Source organism: Cervus canadensis, chromosome 2, assembly GCF_019320065.1.
Source record: "Cervus canadensis isolate Bull #8, Minnesota chromosome 2, ASM1932006v1, whole genome shotgun sequence".
Classification (NCBI taxonomy): Eukaryota; Metazoa; Chordata; class Mammalia; order Artiodactyla; family Cervidae; genus Cervus; species Cervus canadensis.
This window is the reverse complement of record NC_057387.1, coordinates 96,551,697-96,573,940: the sequence shown is the minus strand read 5'-3', so window position 1 is coordinate 96,573,940 and position 22,244 is coordinate 96,551,697. Positions and strand designations below refer to the sequence as shown.

At 54.5% G+C, this 22,244-nt stretch overlaps 1 protein-coding gene across 9 annotated transcripts in view; it reads right to left on the bottom strand.

The window, feature by feature from the left end:
• ERI3 (ERI1 exoribonuclease family member 3) overlaps positions 1-22,244 on the bottom strand; it is a 128,328-nt gene that overhangs the window by 15,941 nt on the left and 90,143 nt on the right. For 7 of the 9 annotated variants that reach the window (XM_043461556.1, XM_043461552.1, XM_043461554.1 and 4 more), the window contains one exon: positions 8,491-8,590. The exons of the other annotated variants lie outside the window; for them this stretch is intronic. In XM_043461556.1, coding sequence (XP_043317491.1) covers positions 8,491-8,590 — 100 coding nt within the window. The remainder of the gene's footprint in view (positions 1-8,490; positions 8,591-22,244) is intronic. 9 annotated transcript variants of the gene reach the window in all.

Here is a 22,244-nt window from a genome sequence, read left to right as displayed (position 1 = left end):
CTGGGGCCATGTGACTGTGCACCTTCATCTTTGGGGCAAGGTGTGGGGCTCCAGATGATGATTTCTGTGATGGGCTATGAGGATGAATGATCCATGCCCTGACCCCCAAGCCCCCAGGAAAGAACCAAGAGGCTGCAGGAGGTGATGGTCTAAGCGGGCCCCAGGACCAAATTCCCTACTGGGCCATCTTATTCAGTCAGAAGCGAGAGAGGCAGCGGGGATGACCCTGCCCTGGGGCTCAGCTAGTCTCTGTCCTCCAGCTGGCCTTGGCTTCTGGCCAGATTTGCACGACCCCCCCCCCCAGGGCCCAAGGAACCTCCTGGGGGTCCTGGGGTGCCCCCTGTGAGCAAGAGTCCTGGGGTCTGGCTGGCTTGCCGCAGAGTTTAATAATAGTAACAGTGAGAGTAAGCGTTTCCATCCTTCCTGCCTTTGGGCAGAAGAAGAAAGGAAAGAGGAGGGAGAGGAGGGAGTGGAGGGAGCGGGCTGAAGGGAGGCTTTGAGGCCTCAGAACTCACATCAAACGGCCGGATCTGGGCCTAATTGTCTGACCCCTGCCCCTGCCTTCAATCAGCTCTGCGGCTCCCCGCCCGCCCCTCGCCTAACTAGCAGCCATGTTCTCCTCATTAGGACAAGCTCCCCTTGCACACGTGTCCCCGGACATGTCCCCAGCACTCCCAGCTCCCAGCCCTGCCTGGTGGGAGGGTACAGCGGGGACCCAGTTTCGGAGGGGCTCCTGGGACAGCTGTACCGTCGGCCACAGCTGGCTGGCCTGAGCGGCTCAGCACCTCTGCCTGAGTGGCAGGGCCCTGGAGGCCACGTGCTGCGACATGTCCCTGGTCCGGCTCAGCCGCTGTGTGCATTCTGTCCTCTGTGTGTCCTTGTTACAGCCCGACTGTCTTAGACACATAGCTCCTGAGGGTGAGCCGTGTTTGAATCCTGTCCCCTTGGGGCTGGTTCAGCCCGGCAGGGGGGTCTGCTGTGGGTCAGGGTCTGCGTTCAGAGGCCAGGAGCTGAAGGAATTTGTCTGCCTACTGTGCATGGATGGTTCCCTTAAATAGATCCAGGCATGGCGATGTGTGAGCGTCTGGGGCTGGTGGCACGGCAGGGGAGCTGGGTGAAGAGCTCTGACCCCAGAGACGTGTGTTTGAACCCCAGCTCTCCCACCTCCTTGCTCTGCTGCCCTGGGTGTGTGACAGCCTTCCTCAGCTTCCTTAAATACGGTAGAGGTGACAGTCCCAATCTCACAGGGCTTGAGGATTCACTGAGGTAACAGATGTAAAGTCCTCTCTACTACACCTGGCACCCAGTGAATCTTATGGAAGGATACAGGTGGGGACGGTGGACTCAGACCAGGACAAACAAATTCCCTTCTCCACAGGCCTCACTTTGCCCAACTGGGTCAAAAATGTCAGGGACAGAAAGAGCTGTGAGGAAGGGTTCAGAGCCCTGTAGAAAAAAAAGAACAGCTCCCAGGGGACCCAGCTGATACCAGGGGCAGAAGCTCCGATGCTGGAGCCACAATTTGGGAGCAGAGATGTCACACAGCAGTGTCAGGTGGGAGGGGCAGGGGCCCAGCTTAAGGGCTGTCAGGTGGCATTGAGGTCAGATGAGGTAGGTTAGTAGGGATGGTCCACGAGATAGAGATCGTCCCTTGAGTACTGTGGGCTTGGCAGCAAGGGGTTATGAACACCATGGGAATGAAGGCTCTCTGGGTCACTCTAGGTATTCATTCTCAAGGTACCAGACCTGTAGAGGACTGGGGGAAGGGCTGGACTGGTCTGGGCCTTGACATTGTCTCTCACCTTAAACCAGTGGTAATGACTTGCAAATATTGATGAAAACGCAAACTACAGAGATTGTGTTTTTCGGGGAGTGAAGGTGGGGAGAGGGGATAAGGAGGAAAATAAACTGAAATGAAGTCCGGTTATCTCCCATCTGTGGCTGCTCCTAATCCCCCAGCCCAAAGGAATCCAATGCAGCCCCTTATCTGCCCTGTCAATCACTCCATCACCACCCAGTGCTTGGTGGGCACCGCACGCCCTCGCACACACTCAAGCACATGCTCACACATGCACACACTCACTTCACGACTCTTGCTCCGACACTCCCGCCCACCCCAGCCCATTACTCCTCTGAGTAGGAGCAGCCAGCACGCAGGTCCTGCCAGATGGATGCAATTTGCATAATATCAGCAGCGGAGGCTGCAAGATCACCAGGGGTCAGGGCGCTGACATCCCCGCACAGTCTATCTGCAAGTGCTAATTTGGCCGGCATTGATCTGTCTTTCTGATTTCTTTGTCATTTACGACTGCGATGGTTTGACAGGAGATACAGAGAGAGACAAGGGGAGGCCAAGCCGGGCCTGGGGCTAGGAAGGTAGGGAAACAAAGATTGTACTTCCCAGTGCATCATACACACACAACACACACAGACAGACACCAAAACCTCCTTCCCATATTTGCCACTCCACTCATCCATCCATCCATTTCTCCATCTCTTGAAGACTAGAGCCTGGTACCTGACAAGGGCCAGTTCCTCAGATGTTCCTGGGCTCTGAGTGCACCAGCCCAGGGAGGAAGGTGTGAACAGCCCCAAGCACTATGCAGGCAGCCCAGTGGAGGCCCTGTGGATATCTACAGACTTATCCCTTCTCGTGGTCGGCCACCATCCCCGGCTTCTCATTTTCTCTGGGACACGCTAGAAAGAACTGGACAGGGTCAGAGGAGAGGGGGAAGAGAGGTGGTAGTGCTGGGGAGACACACACTCCAGCTATCTCTCCCCTGTCCTCATATGGGAGCTGTGCTGACTTCTCCCCTCCCAGCCTCCTCACCCTGAGGATGGCCAAAGCCGGGAGGAGGGGGCAAGACACCCCTCTGCCTCTCCAGGTTGGCCAGGAACAGGTCTATCAGGTTGCAGAGGCCTCACCTCAACACTTCACCACCCTCAGGTCATCCGAAGAAGCCCAGACTGGGCTCTGGCTGATTCTGAAGCCCTTACCTCAGCCAGCAAGTCCCAGGTCAGATCTACATCCTCCCTGCTGGGCCCTTGGCCAGAGTCCCCACGTTCTCCCCTGCCTTGGGAGGAGAGTTCAGCATAGGGGGATGGGTAGGAGATGTCATGGGGGGGAAGGGGGAGAAGATGCAAACTCTGGGAAGGAAGAGCCCACTGCAGAGAAGTGGACATGGTCACTCTGTCAAGGGAGGCAAAGGGGCTGGAGCCTTCCAGGAGTGACCCCTCTGCCGATGGCTCTGTCCGGGCCCCACTTCTTTCCCTCGCCCAGGGTAGCAGGAGCAGGGTGATCAGAAGGAACTCCCTGCTGGGCAAGGGTGGGGGGGCATGCTGGCGTTTGGTGTGTGCTAATCCCGGGCCCGAGGTCTTCAGAGGGACCGGGGAACTTCAAGGAGGGGAAGGCAGAGCTGTACTGCAGACGAGCTCATTAGCCAGCACCCCCACCCCCTCACCCCCCCACGAGGAGGAGGGCGGGCGGCCCAGGGAGCTCGGTGGTGGAGGCGGCAGAGAAAAGGCTGTCACTGTCCTTTCTTCCTTTTGGTACTAGCATCTCCCCGAACCGACGATTCTCCTGCAGTGACATCTCTCACGGGCGCTAATGAGATCCGTGTCACAGAGCTAATGCGCTCTGACTGGACTCTGATAGACACCCCACTCCTTCAGGGGAGCCTACAGGCTGGCACTGCCCCCTGGGGCCGGGCCCCACCCAGCCACCTGCCAGCCCAGCTCTCTTGCCAAACTGTGCTGGGCAGCAAGCTCCTGAGAGGGCTCACCCGGTGACTTGCCATCCCATCTCATCTGGAGCCTGTAGAATCCCAGGTCCCTGAGCAGAGGAGCTAAGCAGCCAGGGCAGGACCACCCAGCTGGGCACCAGGGAAGGTTTCGATTGTTCGCCCCACCTGTGAGACGGGCAGTCTGCGGGGCCTCCGTGTCCCAACAACAGGGGAGAATTTACTGAGGTTCCCTGTGTGGATTTCCAAAAAGAAAGGAGGGAAGGTGGCCCAGGCCCTGCCTTTAGGGAGGTCAAGTATGTAGGGCCTGATCATTACCTCTAACTGGGGCCTAGGGATGTATTCTGTGCGCTCACACTGGGAGGGCTAGGCAAGACCCCCAGAGGGGTGGTCCCTAGAAGACGGGCAGGATCTCCTGGATGGAAAGCAAACGGAAATCACTGTGTAGGGCTGTCGGAGTTAGGAGGAGGCTGGAAGCCAAGGGGCGGGGCCCTGGCTCCCAGGGTGACTGTGCCCGGGTGGCCACGCCCCCTCCCCTTTCTTCCTCACGAGCTGCTACCGAAGCTTTGCCAAGACCTGTGGGTTTACGTGACACTGAGAGAAATGCCAAATGTAAGCTGTTTTCTTCCTCACTGTCTCTGCTGGTGGCACAGAGCCCAACACCAAAAAGGTGCTCCCAGTTCAGCATGGTGGTAAGAACGCAGACTTTGTGCTCAGATGGACCTGACAGTGAATCCTGGCTCCTTGGTCCGATGGCCTGTGTGACCGCAAGTGAGTCACTCAGCTGAGCCTCAGCCTCCCAATCTGTAAAATGGGGATGACGACGGCTGCCTTCATCAGACTGTATGAAACCTAGATGAGTTAATACAAAGTGCCCCCAAATAATGTGAGTGTGCTATGCTGACCACTTGATGAAATGAAAGAAGGCCCACTCAGCAGCCCCCCGTGGAGGCCGCCCAAGTCAAGAACGCTGACGGAGCCCGCTGACACAGCCAGTCAGCAGTTCTGCAAACGTGTGGTCCCCCTCACCTGCAACCTGCTCCATGCCACCCGGCTCCCTGGGGTCGCAAGGCTGAATCCACTCCCCCAGGAAGAAGCGTCTCTCCCCAACCACGAGGCCACACTGACAGCCCCAGCGCCCCCTCTCAGGTAGGTGTTCCATCCCTGATGCTCCCCCTACTTCAGTCCCCAGGGCCAAGCCCTATCCCCATCCTGGTGACGGAGCTCAATGCAGGTTTAGCACCTACCACAGCTCCTGACACACAGGTGCAAGGTAGCTGTTCACCACCTCCTTCCCCGTGCCCATGGCCAGCTGGCTGGCCCTGAATTAACCACCACCTCCCGCATACCTTACTGCATGCGTCCCTCACCCACCCTCCCCACTGCCCCCTCCACTGCCCTGTGGCCTCCCCTTCTGTGATTTCTCATTGCTAGTCTTCTAGTCCTTTCTACACAGACTCTCAGATGGCACTGACTGGAAACAGCTCTGGCCAGGTCATTCTACCCAAACACCCTATGGCTCCCCCTCAGACAGCCCAGCCATGCACATCTATCCCAGCAGGCCCCTCCCTTCCACAGCCAAGGTCCCTGTCCTGCCTGGCTGGCCAAACCTCCAGCACACCTGCCCCCTTACTCTGCCAGCACCTCCACCACCCCAGTGCCCAGCAGGAGTCCCCACCAGGTAAGCCCCACAGCCCTCCCCTGCCACCCATACCTTAGAAGGAAACAGGAGATTCCTCCAGGGGCCAGGGTCATCGGAGCTCAGCACACCCTGACACTCCCCCCGCGCCCCCCACCCAAGGCATTGCGGGAGAAGCCAGCAGCCCCTGGAGAGGGCTAAGCTATGGGACCTGCAGAGCCCTTACCCAGCGTCACCAAGGCTGCCTCACCCCCCAGGAAGATACATACCACTCCCCACTTGGGGCTGGCAGCTCCTCACACAGTTAATTAGCACCATGTCACTGAGGACCAGCCTGAGTGGCCAGTGACAGGAGCTGACCCCTGACCCCAGGGCTGGGAAACAGTCCACATCAAACTCTTACAGAGCGACCCTTTTAGCACGCACAGTAACTCAGGGCACCGCCAGCTGAAGCTCATTAAAGCTGTCTCTTTGGCGCGAGGGCCATTAACCTCACCGCTCAAAATCTGCACCTCCCCTCCCCGCCTCTCCCAGCCCAATTAATGCCCTGCATCCTCCCTCCCTTCCAAGCACCCTCACCCACACCTCAGAGCCAGCCAGGAGCTGGCAGGGCAGCCCCCTTCATTCACGAACACAAGGATCGAGAGCCAGGAGCCCCCCGTGCCCTGGGCAGAGCAACAGAGGAGGCAGCTCCTGGAGCACCCACTGTGCGCCCAGACTGCGCCAGCTGTTCCCAACAGCCCAGGGAGGCAGGTGGCACTGTCTCTGGTCTAAGGTCACAGGGCTTGAACTGCTGATAGCTCCAAAGCCCTGACTTTGCTGCCATCAGCCACAGCCTTGGGTGGTCCCCTGGGGCCCACCCAGAGGGAAGCCACCTTCTTCTCTGAAGAAGGAGGGAATACTTCAAGGGTTCCCACCTAGAGTCAACACGGGTGGACAGACAAGAATGACATCACTGAGTCCCAGGAGGAGTGGGAACAAGGCACCCCTTCCCCTCACAAACACCCCCAGAACAGACACGCAGAAGCTGGGCACCCCGTTCAAGGCTGTGTGGGGTGAACTACCCCAGTCCTGCCAGCCTCTCAGTTTCTGGCAGCTCCTCTTTCCCTGGGCCAACACGTCTTCCCAGGGACCCAGGTTCTCTGATCCCTCCCTTTCCCAACACCCGTGCCCTGATTCATCACTCACTCGCTATTCATGCATCCACCAGAGCATTTGTTGAGCACCTACTTAGAACTAGTGTGTGCAGCACCCAACTGCCTCATTGATTCTGGATCAGAGCTCTGATCCTGTCTTTATCTCACTCATGGACTTCCTGTCTCCTTAAAACCTCACAAAAAGCCACACCCTCTGACCTGGCATTCAAGGCTGGCTTATTTCCCCATTTATCTTCTAGCCATTTCATTCCCTAACCCAAATGTCCCACTCCAGTCACAGGAAACTACTTGCAGAAGTCCCAAATTGTCCTCTCATCACAACAGGCTTCCTCCTGCCCTTGCGCTTTGGTATACAGACAACCTCCCCAAAGTAGAAAACCCTTCCCCCAACTGTGTGCCTAGCAAACTCCTATTCATTCGTCAGGGATCCCCTGACTCAAGTCTCATCTTCTCTAGGAAACTTCCTGCTGACTTCGAAGGCCTATCAGCATGATAGGTTTGGGGTCTCCTCTAGGCTGTATAAAACAGCTCCCATGGGAGGGAACAGCAGTTGTGGGGGACTCCCAATTCCCCAGGCCTGACGGCCACTTCCTCTTTCCCCTGGGACCCCAAGAGAACCTTGAGGGCCAATAAAAATGATACGGGGCATCCCTCAAGTAGTGAAATGTAAATGAAGAAGCAGCAGCCCTTGGCAACTGAGGACAAGGGAAACTGTCCTTGGGGCAGCCCAGGTGTTTCTATCACGACCCTGAGCACCCCGGGTGGAAACTGCCCAGTTCAATCTCTGTCTCCTCCCAGGATGCGAGCTCCCTGAGGACTGGACCATCCACTCAGCACTCCCAGCCCCACCAGGCACCTGCAGTGTCGGCGGAAAGGATGAGAGGCCAGTCTGGAGCAGGTGACTGGACACCTTTCAGTGTATCTTGCCGGTCCAGGTACACAGGCTATGCTAATGTTGTAACATCACCCAGGAACACCCCTGCTCCTCCCCGCTTGGAACACAGTCTATGCCTGTCAAGTACCCTGCTTGAAAATATTTGCATATACACGTGTACAGACACACACACCAAATAAGATGCACAGAAATGAACAAACACATTTTCTGATGGATATACACACAGGCTGATGGTTGCTTCCACAGAGACAGGTGCCCTCAGGAAGATGTACACAGAACACTGTTACCCATACACACATACACGCATCCCTCAAAAAGACACATTACAGGGACACATACAAACTCCCAAACACACAGAGACATGCAGCTTAAGGTGCCATTCACGCATTCATACACTCACAGACACACATCCACAATGATATATAAGAAGCCAGCAGAGCCTCCAATGCCTAGAACCAGCCCCCTCCCAAGGAGGAATCCCCCTGAGGATGCACCCCCATCTGGTACCCCAAGTGGCCCCTCCCAGCCCAGGCACCACTCAATGGAGGCTGCTGCTCCTACGGGGGAGTTCAATACCCTGTGGACGGAGCCATCGGTCAGAAGGACCCCGACTAATTAAAAGCTGGTGAGGTTTAAATAATTCATCTCCTTAACTCCCATTGATCGCCCAGTTTAGTGGCCACAGACTTGAAACAATATTAAACAGCCTTCTCCAGCTCCACGGGGGTGGGTAAGCTGACATGTGCCCACCCCTCTGAGGACATCACCCACCAGAGATGCAACCAAGGGTGGGGATCCCTTGGTCTGAATCCAAGGCCACCTGTGATCCACCCAAAGCCCAGAGCCCAGCCTCCTCCTGAAATTTGTTTGGAGAGATCCTTTCCAGCGGTCAGTTTCCACTCTCCCCTCACTCCACCCCTCCTTCCCCGCTCCCCCCAGCTACAGAGAGCACCCTGCTGGAGCACTGAATGAGCCCCAGAACCCCTCTGTGTGCCAGGGACTGGGGTGTGTGGGCAGGGGACTGACCAAGCTGCCAGGGGGATATGTGGAGGGACTGACCAATGCCGCTGTGGGGCCGGCCTATGTGTTGCAGGCTGAGGCCCTTGTTCATGTCTAGAAGTCCATTCTTGGGCCAGCAGCCCATGGCGAAGCTGTAAGCCTGGAAGACAGGAGGCAAGAGTGGTTACCAGAGGCCCTGACCCAACCCCATCACTCACCAACACCCCCAGCCCCCCATGTCTTCCCAGCAAGGGCTTACTCTCATCATGCCACTTCATGAGAGCCCTCCCTGCTTGCTGGGTCCCCTTTCCACCAGGGTCCCTCCAGAAAACCCTTTCCTCCTTCAGAGCCCCCTCTCTCCTGGGTGTCTCCCCATCAGAGCTCCCAGCCCTCATGGGGTGCCCCTCACCAAGCTCCTCTCCAGCGCTCCCATCTACTAAGATCCTCCTTCTTAGGACCCCTCATCCCACCAGGTATCCCCTTCATCATGCATCCCCCCAATCCAGAGGCTCTGGCCCTCTGTTGGGTCCCCTCCCCACGTATTACTGGTCACAAAGACTTGTGGTGGGAGGGACTTGGAGATCAATATATCCAGACTTCACTCCAAAGACAGGAAAACTGAAGCCAGAGACAAGGGGGCCAGCCAAATGCCTGTGGTCAAGGTGCTTTTGACCGGGAGGTAGGCCAGACTGTGGAGCTGAGTGCCATGTGGGCCTCAACTGAAGAGGGGTAAGGTCACCTGGCCGACTCAAGCAGCTGTGAGGGGAGCACATGAAGTGTGTGTGTGTGTGTGTGTGTGTGTGGGGAGCACATGAAGTGTGTGTGTGTGTGTGTGTGTGTGTGTGTGTGTGTGTGTGTGTGTGTGTGTGTGTGTGTGTGTGTGTGTGTGTGTGTGTGTGTGTGTGTGTGTGTGGTGGGAAGCAGATCTCGTTGAAGGTCAAGTGCTCACTTATGCATATTCAAAGCGGCCACCCATCGATCTGTACTTAATTGTTTTCCTGGGGTTGGGGAAGGAAGTGCTGGGGGCATCGATCTGCTCAGCCCCCAGCACTCCATTGCCCCCCTCTGTCCCCAGGCCACCACCCACCTCCTCCACGGTGGGGGGAGCACACATCAAGCAGGGACAGCACCTCCTCTCACATCCCTTACAGGCATGACAACCAGGTGTCACAGATGAGGAAACTGAGGCCCAGAAAGAAGAGACTTACAAGGGTTAGAATGCTATTAAGTGGCCCAACAGGGATTTAATTCCTGTTCAGCCTGCCAGCAAGTCCCAGGCTTCTATCAGTGGGCTTGCATTGCTAGCTGACCCTTCGAACGTACCCTTCTCTTCTCCCAAGAAGTCCCTAGCACCAGGCTGTCCTTCTCCCAGTGGCAGGAAGGTGACAGGGTGGTAAGACAGTGATCATTGCAGATGACGTTTGGGTAAGTTCCCAGAAGTTGGATGGTGAGTCCACTGGTGGAACTAGGGTGACTGTTAGCCATGGGCAGGCAGGCACCACAGAGCTCCCATCCACCACTGGGCCAAGGGGCCGAGCAGAGGGCTGGCACCCTTCCTTCCCAGCTGCAGGAATCAAGTGTCAGCCCTGTGGGTCCTGGGAGGCCAGGAGAGATTGCAGCTCAACCTCAGCTCCCTCCAGAGCCACTTTCCTTGACCACAGACGTACCAGCCACCCCCACACTTCCCAGCCTGCCCTCCCATGCTTCCCCAGGCCACAGCTGTACCCACAAATCGGGGGCTGAGCGCGAGGCTCAAGGACAGGGGAGAGGACGCTGGCTCGGAGCCAGGGCAGAGCCGGGATGCAGGCTGCAGGGAGAGCAGCCGGTAGGCGGGGCACAGCTGGGGGAACTGCTGAGCACGGTCAGGGCCGCGGCTGGAGCGCAGTGGGCCAGAGAGCAGTGGCGGGCCGCCTTTCAAGTACTTTAAAATCACTTACAAAGGCCGGATTAAACGATCAGAAATTCCATTTAATAGGACAAATAAAGAAATAACAATCTACTCTATCAGCCTGGAGAAGGCGAGCTGGATGGGTTTTCTTTTTTTTTTTTTTCCCCTCTAAAAAGGAAAAAGGGAAGGAAGGGGGAAAAAAGAAGGATAATGTGTGTTTACTCAAGCAAAGAAAAAAATATTTAAGTGATGTCGGGGAGAAGATTGCGGTAACTAGTGAAGAATAACACCGTCTACTTTGCTGTCAAATCACACCCGAATTTCAGTAATAGATTCTCGGCTGACACTCAATTCAATTCGAAGGTGATCCTGCTTTATCCCAGCCCATCAAATATTAAACACTTGCATTAGCAGGTGCTGCCGCTTCCCGGCTTAAAGCGGCGGGCGGGCGGCAGGGCTGTGGCGGCCCCTCTGCTCCGCGTGCGGCTCGGGGACAGGGCAGGTTGGCGTTATCTGCACGTCATCCTGAGCCTTATCGCCACTAAGCGGGAAGACCACTTCAGATAACATTAGGCGCCTGCCCCAACGCGTCACCGTGATTAGATTATTATTATAATTATGACTCCCCAAGATCTTGTGCAGACTGTAAAGTGAGGGAGCAGCAGAGCCCAGGAGGGCCTGGCTGGTCCAGGGCAAGCCGGGGCCCACGGGGGGAAGCAGGGGTACCAGGCAAGGCAGCAGCCTGGTCCCGCCTGACGAATGCCTTTCAGGAAGGGCAGTCTAGCTTGTCAGAGCCAGGGCGAGATGAATTGGCGTCTCTGCTGCGGCCGCCAGTGTCATGCCACACGGTTTCCTATTCCCAGATAAAGCATGATAACCAATTGCTGCCGTGACATGGCCTCAGCCAGCACTTCCTCAGGGGGCACGGGAGGGGGGCCAGGGAAGGCGCGTGCACATGGGTCTGCCAAGCTCCTAATAAGAGGGATTTAATTTTTACAAATGCTGCTTCCAGCGGGGCCTTCACGTACCAGCCAAAGTCCAAAATGATATTAAAAACGGTTAATTAAAACTGCTCTCCTTCAGCCTGGGCTCTCCCCGTGCTAGAGAACCCTGGCAGGCCTCCTCTAGGTACTGCCACACGCCTCTGCAGAGCCGAACCTTCTGACGTGACCGCCTGCCTCGTGGAACCCCCCGAGGCACAGTCCCAGGGCACAGCACCACAGCTCCCCCCAGCTCCTACCATCTCAGGCACCCCTCGGGCACAGCTAGCAGACAGCAGAGAACATAGGGTTCTTCCACCACCTAAGCTCCTATCGGCGTGTTCTAAATCTTGCTCCTGTTGCCCCTCTGGGCCTGTACCTTCAGGCCCCACCTCCCTAACCCCCCACCAGCACTCACTGCTAAAGTCCCTACCCCTCCCCAGATACACACACAATTGAGCACACACGCCCACACAGGCACCAAATTCTCCCTTGGGTGACTCAGCCCAGGCTTCCATTCCCTACGCCCCTCCCGGCGCCCTCCCTCAGAGATTACAGCCATCTGTGAATCTTAGCAGGGCCTTCCCAGGAGCCCAGCTCAGGGCAAGATGATGTGGGCTGTGTCTCAGAGGTTCTGGCTGAGGGGTCAAGGCTGGCACCAGAAGGATCGGGGACGCTGAACCCTGTGGGTTGCCCACAAGGACACCGGGGACAGCCAGGACCATGCTGGAGATGACTAGCAGAGCTTCCTGAAGGGAGCGGTCCTGGAGGCACCAGAAAGAAGACACAGCAAGGACAAAGGAGAATGACAGGAGCAAGCTGGATGGCAATAGGCAAGGGCTGGGCTGGGGAGGCCAACATGGAGACATCTTGAGGTGCTGTCTCCTAGCTCCGTGCAATGCTGGCATCAGCCAAGGGGCCTGAGCACCATCTACCCCAGACCCCTTACTCCTGCCTGCTTCCTATCCCCACTCCCTCTCTCTCTCCTGCCAATCTGTGGGGCAAGGGGTAAGGGACCCAAAAGCTTTCTGACCCTGATCAGTGCTGGGCAGAAATTTGAAAGTCAGAGCCTGTGCCGGAGCCCCTTGTCCCATGCTGGTTCCCAATACTCTGGATGCCACTTCTCCAGCTGCACCTCTCCTAGCTAGTAGAGCCCACCTGCCCAGCTGAGGGTTCCTGGCCAGAGGGTGGGGCAGGCGGAAGGATGACTGAGGAGTCCTCTCCAGGGCAGGCAGAGTCAGGGTGAAAGATGCTGGGCCTCCCAAGCCACCTACCCTAGCCCTGTGCCAGGCAAGCATGCACACTTCCCTTCCCCTGGGCTGCTGTAATTTCCATGCGCAGGGAAGCAGGTGCCGAGCTGTTCCCGGCTGGCTTTCCCCTCTCGCGGCTCTGCCCGCCTTGGCTGCTGCCCCATTAGCTTAGTGGCCAGCCATCTGCGACGGGCCTGCCGCGCAGCCCTGCTGTAGGCGCGGCGGGTGGCCCCCTGTGTAACAGGGAGCTTTGCCATTAGCGCCTTTAATATTCTGACACCTCAGCACAGCCTGCTATTACATGCAAACGCTGATCGCCCTGTGAAATTACATTGCTGGGCCCGCGAAATGGAATCGTGTATAATCAGCCTCCTCCATGCACTGTCAGTCCCATCACAAACACGGCGCCCGGCGGCTTACGGGGGCTTAGCAGCTGCGACAAGTGTATTGGGTTTAATAGATGAAGTAGCCCTCATCGGCAGCAGCATCAGATCTTTCAAAGAGGAAAGGAGAGGCATTGACAGCTGCTAGGGTGTCTCTGCCCACTGGTTCGCCACCCACCAGGGCCCTGAGAGTCGGGTGGACACAGAGTGGGCAGGGCAGTGGCTGGGGCTGGAACCCAGCTCAGACCACAGAGAGAAGCACAAACTGCTCTGCAACTTGCAGAAAACCCAGAACTTGAAAGCTGGCAGTGACACATCTGAGCCATCCAGCCTCCCCACGAGGTCACCCTGAGGGGCGGCCTATGGCAGAAGGGTCAGTTCCCAAGACGAGGAACCAAATCAAATCACCTGCGCTTCCCATAAACACCCAACAGACAAAGACAGGAGGTGATACTCTGGAGGATGCAGGAGAGGAAGTCTGACAGAACTACTACCTAACCTTTTCTTTAACCAGCCAACATGTTGACAGCTGGTGAGCCAAATACCAAGGCTATAGATATACATAGAATGGCGTACCCAGCAGCCCAGGCCTCATGGAAAGGCAGTGTGTTCAGGAGTTGGTTCCCAATTCTGCCAGTTATTAGCAGTGTAACTTTGGGGATAACCTAGAGGGGTGAGATGGGGTGGAAGGTGGCAGGGAGGTTCAAGAGAGAGGGGACATGTGTACACCTAGGGCTGATTCATGTTGAGGTATGGCAGAAACCAATACAACATTATAAAGCAATTATCCCCCAATTATAAATAAATACATTTTTTTTAAAAGCACACCATAACTTTGGATGAGTCATTAAACCTCTGAGCCTCAACTTCCTGTACTTTCTTTCTCCCAGGTATACCTGAGGTCACTCAGGAGCACCCAGCCCCACTGCCACCCCCAAATATTCTTGGTGCCATTGCCCAAAATGCAGACTGTCTTTGAGAATGCTATCACTCCTTTTTCCAGGTTCAGCTTAACACTGATTATGGCAGACTGTGTTTTCCAGTGATGGTCGTAACATTATCTTCAATCTTACATATGCTCTACTTCTGATATGATTCTGATAAACCTGCCGTCAAGAGGGGAGTCTTTGGAAAGGGATGGGCTTCTGTTACAACCTCAACCAAAAAGAGTAACACAGAAGTAACGATGTGTGATCTCAAGGCTATTTCAGAAATGCCAAGGCAGCTTCCTCCTCATTTGCTGGAACACTTTCCCTGACCCTTGAGCTGCCTGTAAGAGGTCAGACTGCTCCAAGGCAGCCATGCTGTGAGGAAGCCCAAATCAGTCCAGGAGAGACCACGTGGAGAAGCCATGGGACTAGATGGAGAGAAAGAGGTACCCAGCCAGCCTCCAGCTGCTCCACCCAAACTCTTTTGAGTTTTCCCCTTCTCTGACGCCCTTCCTCACAGTCTCCTGTAGAGTCTCATCTGGCCATGTGTGGCTCCTGCATGCTCCCTTCCTGTTTCGGTCCATGCTCGACCACTCTCCCTGCATGATTTCCTCAACTCCCTGGTCTGCACCCTGTCCAACTTTCAAATCGATTATTCTTTGCCATCACTTAAGTGTCAAACAGATATCTTCTATTGCCCTCTTGACATTTCTACCTGGATTCCACTCAGGAACTTCATTTTCAATAGGGTTAAAACCCATTTCAACATCTCCTCTCCAAAGTGTTCCCTCTCCTGGGCTCCTCAATCCCAGTGAAAACTGTGACCATCTACCTGGTCTACCAGAGATGCAGGGGGTCAGCCTTGCTCCCTTCTTCTTACTTACCTCTCCTCAAGTCCTGGGATTGCTGCCTTATGCCCCCCAAGAGTCTACTTGAGCAACTCCTTAGCCTACCTAGGGTGCCCTCTGTCTTCTCCCAGTTTTTTCCCCTAACAAACACATACTCTTCTTTCAGCATTCAGTTCAAAAGTACCTTCCTTCAACCTCCCTGGTGGTCCAGTGGTTAACAATCTACCTGCCAATGCAGGGGACACGGGTTTGATCCCTGCTCTGGGAAGACTCCACTTGCAACTAAGCCTGCAAGCCACAACAAGAGAAGCCACCTCAACGAGAAGCCTACGCACAACTAGAAAGTAGCCTCTGCTCACTGCAACTAGAGAAAGTACGTGCACAGCAATGAAGACTCAGCACAGCCAGAAATTAAGGAAAAAAAAAATTTAATGTATGTATATAAAAAAGTGTTTCTTTACCAAGCCTTCCTGACTCTTCCCTCTCTTAAACACAACCCGACTCTGAGTAGCACCCGGAATATTAGATTTGTTTACAAATCTGTTGCACCATGATGTTGGGAGTCTCTTGGGGTGGGACTGTATCTGCTCTCTCTGAACGGTCTCCACTGAGGGAAGGGCAAGAAAGACGTCTCTCTGGGTATAACTCTGCCAGGCCTGGTTTTTGGAGAGGCTGCTCCTGTCAGTCCTATTCCATCTCCTTCAGGAACCATGGTTGATCTCGCCCAGCAGAAGAGCAATTCCGCCCCAGCCCCAGTTGTCCTTGGGACTGAGGACTCAGCTACCTGGGTTAGGAAAGAAGGGGAGACCATTCCTGTCTCCTCCTTTTCTGAACTTTGGCCTTATGGGTAGCCTTGACTCCATTCTTCAGGCCATCAGAGACCTGGGCAACACAGCTACAGCAGCACAAGGAAGGACACGCCCATCAGGTGACACGAGACCATTCTTCCTACCCCCAGCTGGCGGTTCTGTGTGTTCAGTGTTCCCTGGCCACTGACACACTTCAGGGGCACCAGAGCTGCTGCTGCCTCTGTCCATCAACAGAACCTGAGTGGGATAATTATCTTCTCTGTGTACTTAACCTTCCTGCTCACTGCTGAACAACAGGACAGCTGCCTCGAGTGCATGGGACCACCACCACGGCAAAGGCAGGAGCTGTGCTACAGGTCCAGGAGCCACAATTATTTGGAAAATAGCTGCCGGCTTGGTTTGATCTCTTGGGTTCTGAGTCTATTTTCAGGTGGAGCGATCTCCCTCATGTTCCCAGAGCCCTTGCTTCTCTGCTGAGTCAGAGAGGACTTGGGGTCACTGAGGCTTCGGGGAGAGAAGCAGGTAAGGAGCATAGGCCCTGCTGCCTGAGTCCCCGGAGAAGAGGCTGGCCTGTCTGGGGCCCCACATGCCACCAAGTCAAGGCAGCAGGTCAGCCCGAGCCAGCTGCCCAGGGAGAAAGCTACATTGTGGGTTTTCTTTGTTTTCATTACAATTTTCTCTCCCATTGCTTCTTTGGAGCCAGCCCTTTCCTCCCCGGGGTGCTGAGGATTGAATGAAACACCACCCCCGGCTCCAATAAGTGTATTTCAATTACATCTGTCACTGCATAACGATATAATGATATATCATGTGATATTAAATCCATGGTAATCATATCAGGGATTTTTTTTAATCGTGCACTAATCGCATTATTACATCTCTATAATTAACAACAGGAGGTATGGAAATTCAGTTAAGGCAGAAGGCTCAACGTACTCCCCTCGCCACACCCCCGCCCTAGCTCCCCCAGATTAGGACCCGATTAGGAGATGGGAACTGCAGGGCACTAGCAAGATGGGCCAAAGCTTCCACCTCCCAGGACCTGAGCCATGGGCAGAGCCTTCAGCATCCAGGGCTGGCAGACATAGGCCAGACTAAGACCCGGGTGCTGTCTGTTCTGTGGCTGCTCAGGCAAGAGCCTGGGGCAGAGGCCACACAGAGAGGCCCAACGACAAGGCAGCTGGGCTTTCCAGACCTCCAAGCCATTGCAGCACCAGATCTTCTCCGTGGGGAGGGCTGTGACCTTTCCTTCAGACCAGCAAGGCCCCCAAAGGTGCTGGTAGGGCGCAAGGCAGGTTCCTGCCTCATAGCCTCCTGCACCAGAATTCTTCCCTCTGCCCTAGCCCTTTGTGTTGGCAGCTCTTAACATCACCAAGTCTAACAGCTGTGATGTCTCTGTCTTTTGGTCCTGTCATCCCTGAGCTGAGCAGATCCAGTTCTTCCAGGGGCCATTCCTCCCCAGTTCTCTCTCTGAAGTTTGGCCCTGAGTACTGCATGATAAGTGGGTCTCTGATAACCACTGGAGTCGTTCCCCTATACCCCACAAACGGTCCAAGTTCTTATGTCCTCCCACCCAGGCCTATATGAAGAGGGGAGGGGCTTGGGATTGCAGCCTGAACTATGTCAAATGACCCTGTCTCTCCCACCCCCTTCCTGATACTGAGCTGCCAGGACTAATCCCCTCAGGGGTGTCAGAAACCAGTCTGCAAAGCAGAATTTTGTGTTTCAAGTCCAAAGCTTTGAACTTGGCATGTAACTAGTCCTCAGTGAGGGGCAGGCATTTTGCTAAGTTTGACGCTCAGAAGTCAGACAGGCCTGAAGATGAAAGAGAAAAATCATGTCCTTTTTCCTAATAAAAAGGAGACACTAATAGCAGTCAGCACTTAGGCAAGGCACTCTAAGTTTCTAAAGTGCTTTCCAAATTAAAATATAATCCTTCATTGGGCATGTGACACCACCACCACGGCCACCCAGCCCTCACACACGAAGGCATGTACATGCTGGCACCCAGCACACACACCTTCCCTTCTTCCCTGTGCATGCAGAGAACAGAAAAAGTGATTCCACCTTCCTCCCAGACCGCCCTCTCTCTCTGCTGGCTTGTTCATGTAACACACACTTCATGAGCAAATCCACATGCCAAGCTCTGTGCCCAGGGCTAGAGATCAACCACACTAGGCCACTGACTTCAAAGAGCTCCCAGGCTGGAAGGAGATACATGTCAACTCACACATGGTGGGGGCCCGAGATCCTACAAGACCCCCAAGGGAGAAATCAGCCTTGGAGGGGAATAACCGAGAAGGACTAAGACGGCCTTCAATGTGACATGCAAGGTGAGGTACCTGTGGAAGGTGGACATGCAGGCCAGGAGCTCAGTTCAAGAAAGTCCTTGGAAAGCACAGGGGTGGTGCAGGAAACTGCAGGACTGGGTAAGGTCACCCGGGTAGAGAATAAGCCTTTAGGGCCCACGAGGCCCTTCTCTTCTCTGATGTCTGGATGGAAACAAGGAAGGCTGAGACATGGGAAGGCTGAACACCAGTGTCTCCAGAGCTAAGGCTCCTGGGCACACCCAACAATCTGGCCTCTGCTCTCCTGTTATTATCTCCACCTTCACTTTGCCCAGATGTGACAGGATGAAACAGTGCAGGCTTCTTGGTCACACTGACTTGGTCACGACAGACACTGCTGAGAGTCTGTTATCTGCCAGACCACATGTGTGAGGGAGTGAGTGCTCAGTCATGTCTGACTCTTTGTGACCCCACAGGCTGTAGCCCGCCAAGTCCCTCTGTCCACAGAACTTTCCAGGCAAGAACACTGGAGTCAGTTGCCATTTCCTACTCTAGGGGATCTTCCTGACTTAGGGATTGAACTTGTGTCTCTTGCATCTCCTGCATTGGCAGGTGGATTCTTTACCACTGTTCCACCTGGGAAGCTAGCAATATAGACACAGTACTGTCCCCAGAGAGCTTCCAGTCTATTGGAGAGAGCCCATGTTAAATAAACAGCAACATAAATAAACACTAAGTGAGAGCTTTCAGAAGGACTCAACGAAGACAGGTAGGCTGTTTACAGGACAGAAGAGGGGAGCCTGACCTAGATGGGGACTCTGAGGACAGTCAACAGAAACTGACTGATGGGGAGGTGACAGGGGAATGACTAGTGCTAAGGCCTCTATGCAAACAGCACTTAGAAAGAACCAAGTTAAGGCTAGTGTCCCCGGACCACAGAAAGCCAGCATGAGATGAGGCTAATGAAGAAGGCAGGAGATGACAGGGCCTCAGAGGACATGATGAGGGTTCTGTACTGTTTCCTAAGGTGATGGGAAGCCATCAAAGTGTGTACCACTGCCATGCTATGCCATCTTAGGTGCTCCACCAACATCAAAAGTTAGTTCCTTGGCACATCTAACCCTCCCTATTCCTAAAAGTGGACAGGCCTGGGAACCAGGGACCATTTTTTTAATCTAGAAGGAGAGAAAGAACTTGCATGAGCAGATGACCTCATTCATTCATTGTAAGATTCACACATTCACTGAAGGCCTGCCAGACCCTGGCAACTCAACTGAATCCCATGTAAACCCTGTCCTCAAGGAGCTCACAGTCCTTTGCAGGGAAACAGATGTCAGGAAATGCCTGATCACAGTGATACGGAGTGATCAGAGAGAATTGAGATAGAAGCAGAAAGGAGGACGGTGCTCAGGGCTGCCTGGAGGCGTCCCGGCACGGGGAGTGTTGTCCCTGGATCCTCTCCTCGCTGCACCAGCCGGGGCGGGTGGGGAGACTGCACTCCCGACACAGACAGCAGCCTGGGCCGGGGGCAGGGGTGGCAGGAGGGCCCTGAGCAGCAGTGAACCTAAGCCAGGATTTTCCGGTTGCAAAGATGAAGGCTGAAAGGCTGTGACCAAAGTCACTGAGGAGAAGATGGAAAAGTTCACTGTATCATCCAAGGATGGGGGACGGGGCACCTTTAAAACAAACAACAGGGCTTGAATAGAAAATCATTTCCAGAAATGGCAACGCCAGTCCCCAGGCTGTTTCTTCTTTGGAAAACAAGGGGCTGGAGGGTGGTGGCAGGGAGGGATCAATTAGGAATTTGATACACATGACTATATATAAAACAGATAAACAAGGACCTACTGTATAGCACAGGGGACTATATTCAATATCTTGTAATGACCCATAAAGGGAAAGAATATGAAAAAAAAATATATATATATACACACACATATATATACACACATATGAATCACTCTGCTGAACACCTGAAACTAATACAACACTGTAAATCAACTATATTGTAAAAACTAAAGAAAAGGGGGGAGAGGAGCTTAATTACCTGATTTCTTAGGTCCATTGCTGGTCTAAAATTCACCAGTTCTGAGGTTCTTCAGGCTCCCATAAGAGTCAGGTTTATTTCTGCTCCCACATCTTTGCTTATACTATTTTCCCACTTGAAACACTAGCCTTCTTCTACCCTGCCAGGACACCACCTTCAGGGAGCCCTTTCTGATTTCTCTTCCTCCCTCCCACCTCTATGTCCCACCCTGACCTCCACAGTTCATACCACAGTTCTCCCAATAGCACTTTGCTTAATTACCTATTACATATGGTCTGGTACCCTTACTTGACTGGTCGAGAGACTGTCTCATCACTTTCAACCCTTGACATCCATTTCAGGGGCAGGAGGGAAGCTCCACTCGCACAGGCCGAAGAAGCAGGCAGAAGTCTGGGTCCCCACTCCCTCTGCCCATAGCCCTTTGAGAACTCGACAGGCCTCCACTTGAAAAGGGTGCTGAAAGCAATGATGTCTCCAAGTGCGATGGGAGATATTTGTGTCTGCTTTACCCTTGGCTTTTTGCTCCGGTTCAGGTAGGAGCGGGGTGGGCCGGCTGGCAGATCTGAGAGCGCGGCACGCCCCAGCGGGCAGGGCGCACAGCGCGGAGGAAGGCGCGAGTCAGTCTGGAGTGCTCCCCATTTATCAAGCTCACGCAGGCCGCCAGCCGAGCGAGTCTTTCTATCATTACACCTCTCAAAATCCGATTCATACCACTAATCCTGCCTTCATTCTCCCAGATTAATAACATCTCTTTCAACCTTCACAGTGTGATAAATAGACAAAGAGAGAACAAAAGGAGAGACAGAAGAGAGAGAAAGAGCTGGAGCAAGTCCCCATAATAGAGAGAGCCGAGAAAGAGGAGAGGGGAAAAAAGGAGAGCGGGCCAGAGCAGGCAGCGGCCAGAGACTGCAACGGTCTCAGAGAGCCGAGAGGAGAGCGTGGCTGCGCCCCGCTATGCGCGGCGCTCTGTCCCCGAAGAGAAAGAAAGGCTCGTTAACAGCTCCTTCCTGCCTGCACTTTTGTTCAAATTCTTTTCTTCCCTTCCAATCCCGCTTTAGGTCAAATTCCACTGAAAATGAGTCTCCTGGCTTCCTGGTCTCCTCCCAGCCTCCCTACCAGGCCCAGGGAACCAATCCGGCCCCTGGCGGCAGGGCTGGGTCTGGGCAGGAGACAGGGCTGGGCCGGGGCTTAGCAAGGGGCGGAGCGAGCTGGCCTGAAGCCCAAACCCCTGCGCCTTTCCAGCTCCTTAGGCAGAGGAGGGGAGGGAACAGAGCAGAGCCGGGGCCGGGGCTCTGTCCTGCCTATCTTCCCAACCTAAGGCTCTAGCTGGGCCAATCCAAGGCCCCAGCTGCTGGCAGCTCAGCTAGATGGTGAAAGTGGGCACCCCTTAAGTTGCAAAAAACCAAGGTGTGGCCCACACTAACACATTGGACCTGTGACACTTCTTGTTCTCCTTGCCCATGTGTGCGCCCAGACTGGTCTCCACAGCACAGTCCCCACCTTCCTCTCTGACAAGTGCAAGGGCCCTCTGGATGCCTGGCTGAGCTCTTCCAGGAGGATTCAGGCACTCCCTTGCTCTGGGCTCTGGAATGCAACACCGTTCACATTACGCTATAATTCACATTAACCTGTTGCCTTCACTCCACTAGGAGTCTGTCTTTTGAGTTCTCTCATCCCAGGAACAAGGTGCCCATGGCGCTTCCATTCGTCCTCAACTTTGCCCAAAGTAGCCCTGGCAGGAGACTAAGCCAAACAAGGCTCAGGCCGCCCTTTGGACTGAAAAATATTCCCATGCAACTGGCAAGCTTCGCTCCAAGGTGGGGGGACAGAAGCCCTCCAAGTGTACCCACTCCCTTCCCAGTCCATCAGACTGGATGGGGGTGTGGATCAGTCAAGCTCCCTGGACCACTGTCTCTTTCAGCACACCCTCATGACGGGAGGTAGGGTGGCATATATGCAGAAAGAAGGCCTGTCATGACCAATCCAGCCTAGTAGGAGGAGTCTTCCAAGAAAGTCAAGTCTTCTCCAAGGATGGAGTCTGGTGGTAGACAGGGAAGACCCAGAGTAGTCCCACAGTAGAAAGCTGGTAGCCTGATGATCTCTTTAGAGGCAGGTCCCTCCTAGGGAATATCTTGCAGACACCTGTCAGATACTTTCCTCTAAAAAGCCTCCCTCTACCCTCTGCCCTAAACACAGTCTTCCTTTTGGATCAAAATGGCTGCTACCTACTCCCACCACTCACTACTGGGGGCTGCATCACCTCCAGTCCCAACTCTCAGGCTTGACCAGTTATATCTCTGCTTGGGGAAAGTCTGAAGAAAAGGAGCTTTCATAGGGCCAAGTTAAAGAGCAAAGTAGGTAAGAGGGTACACCTTGGGATCAAATCCCATTC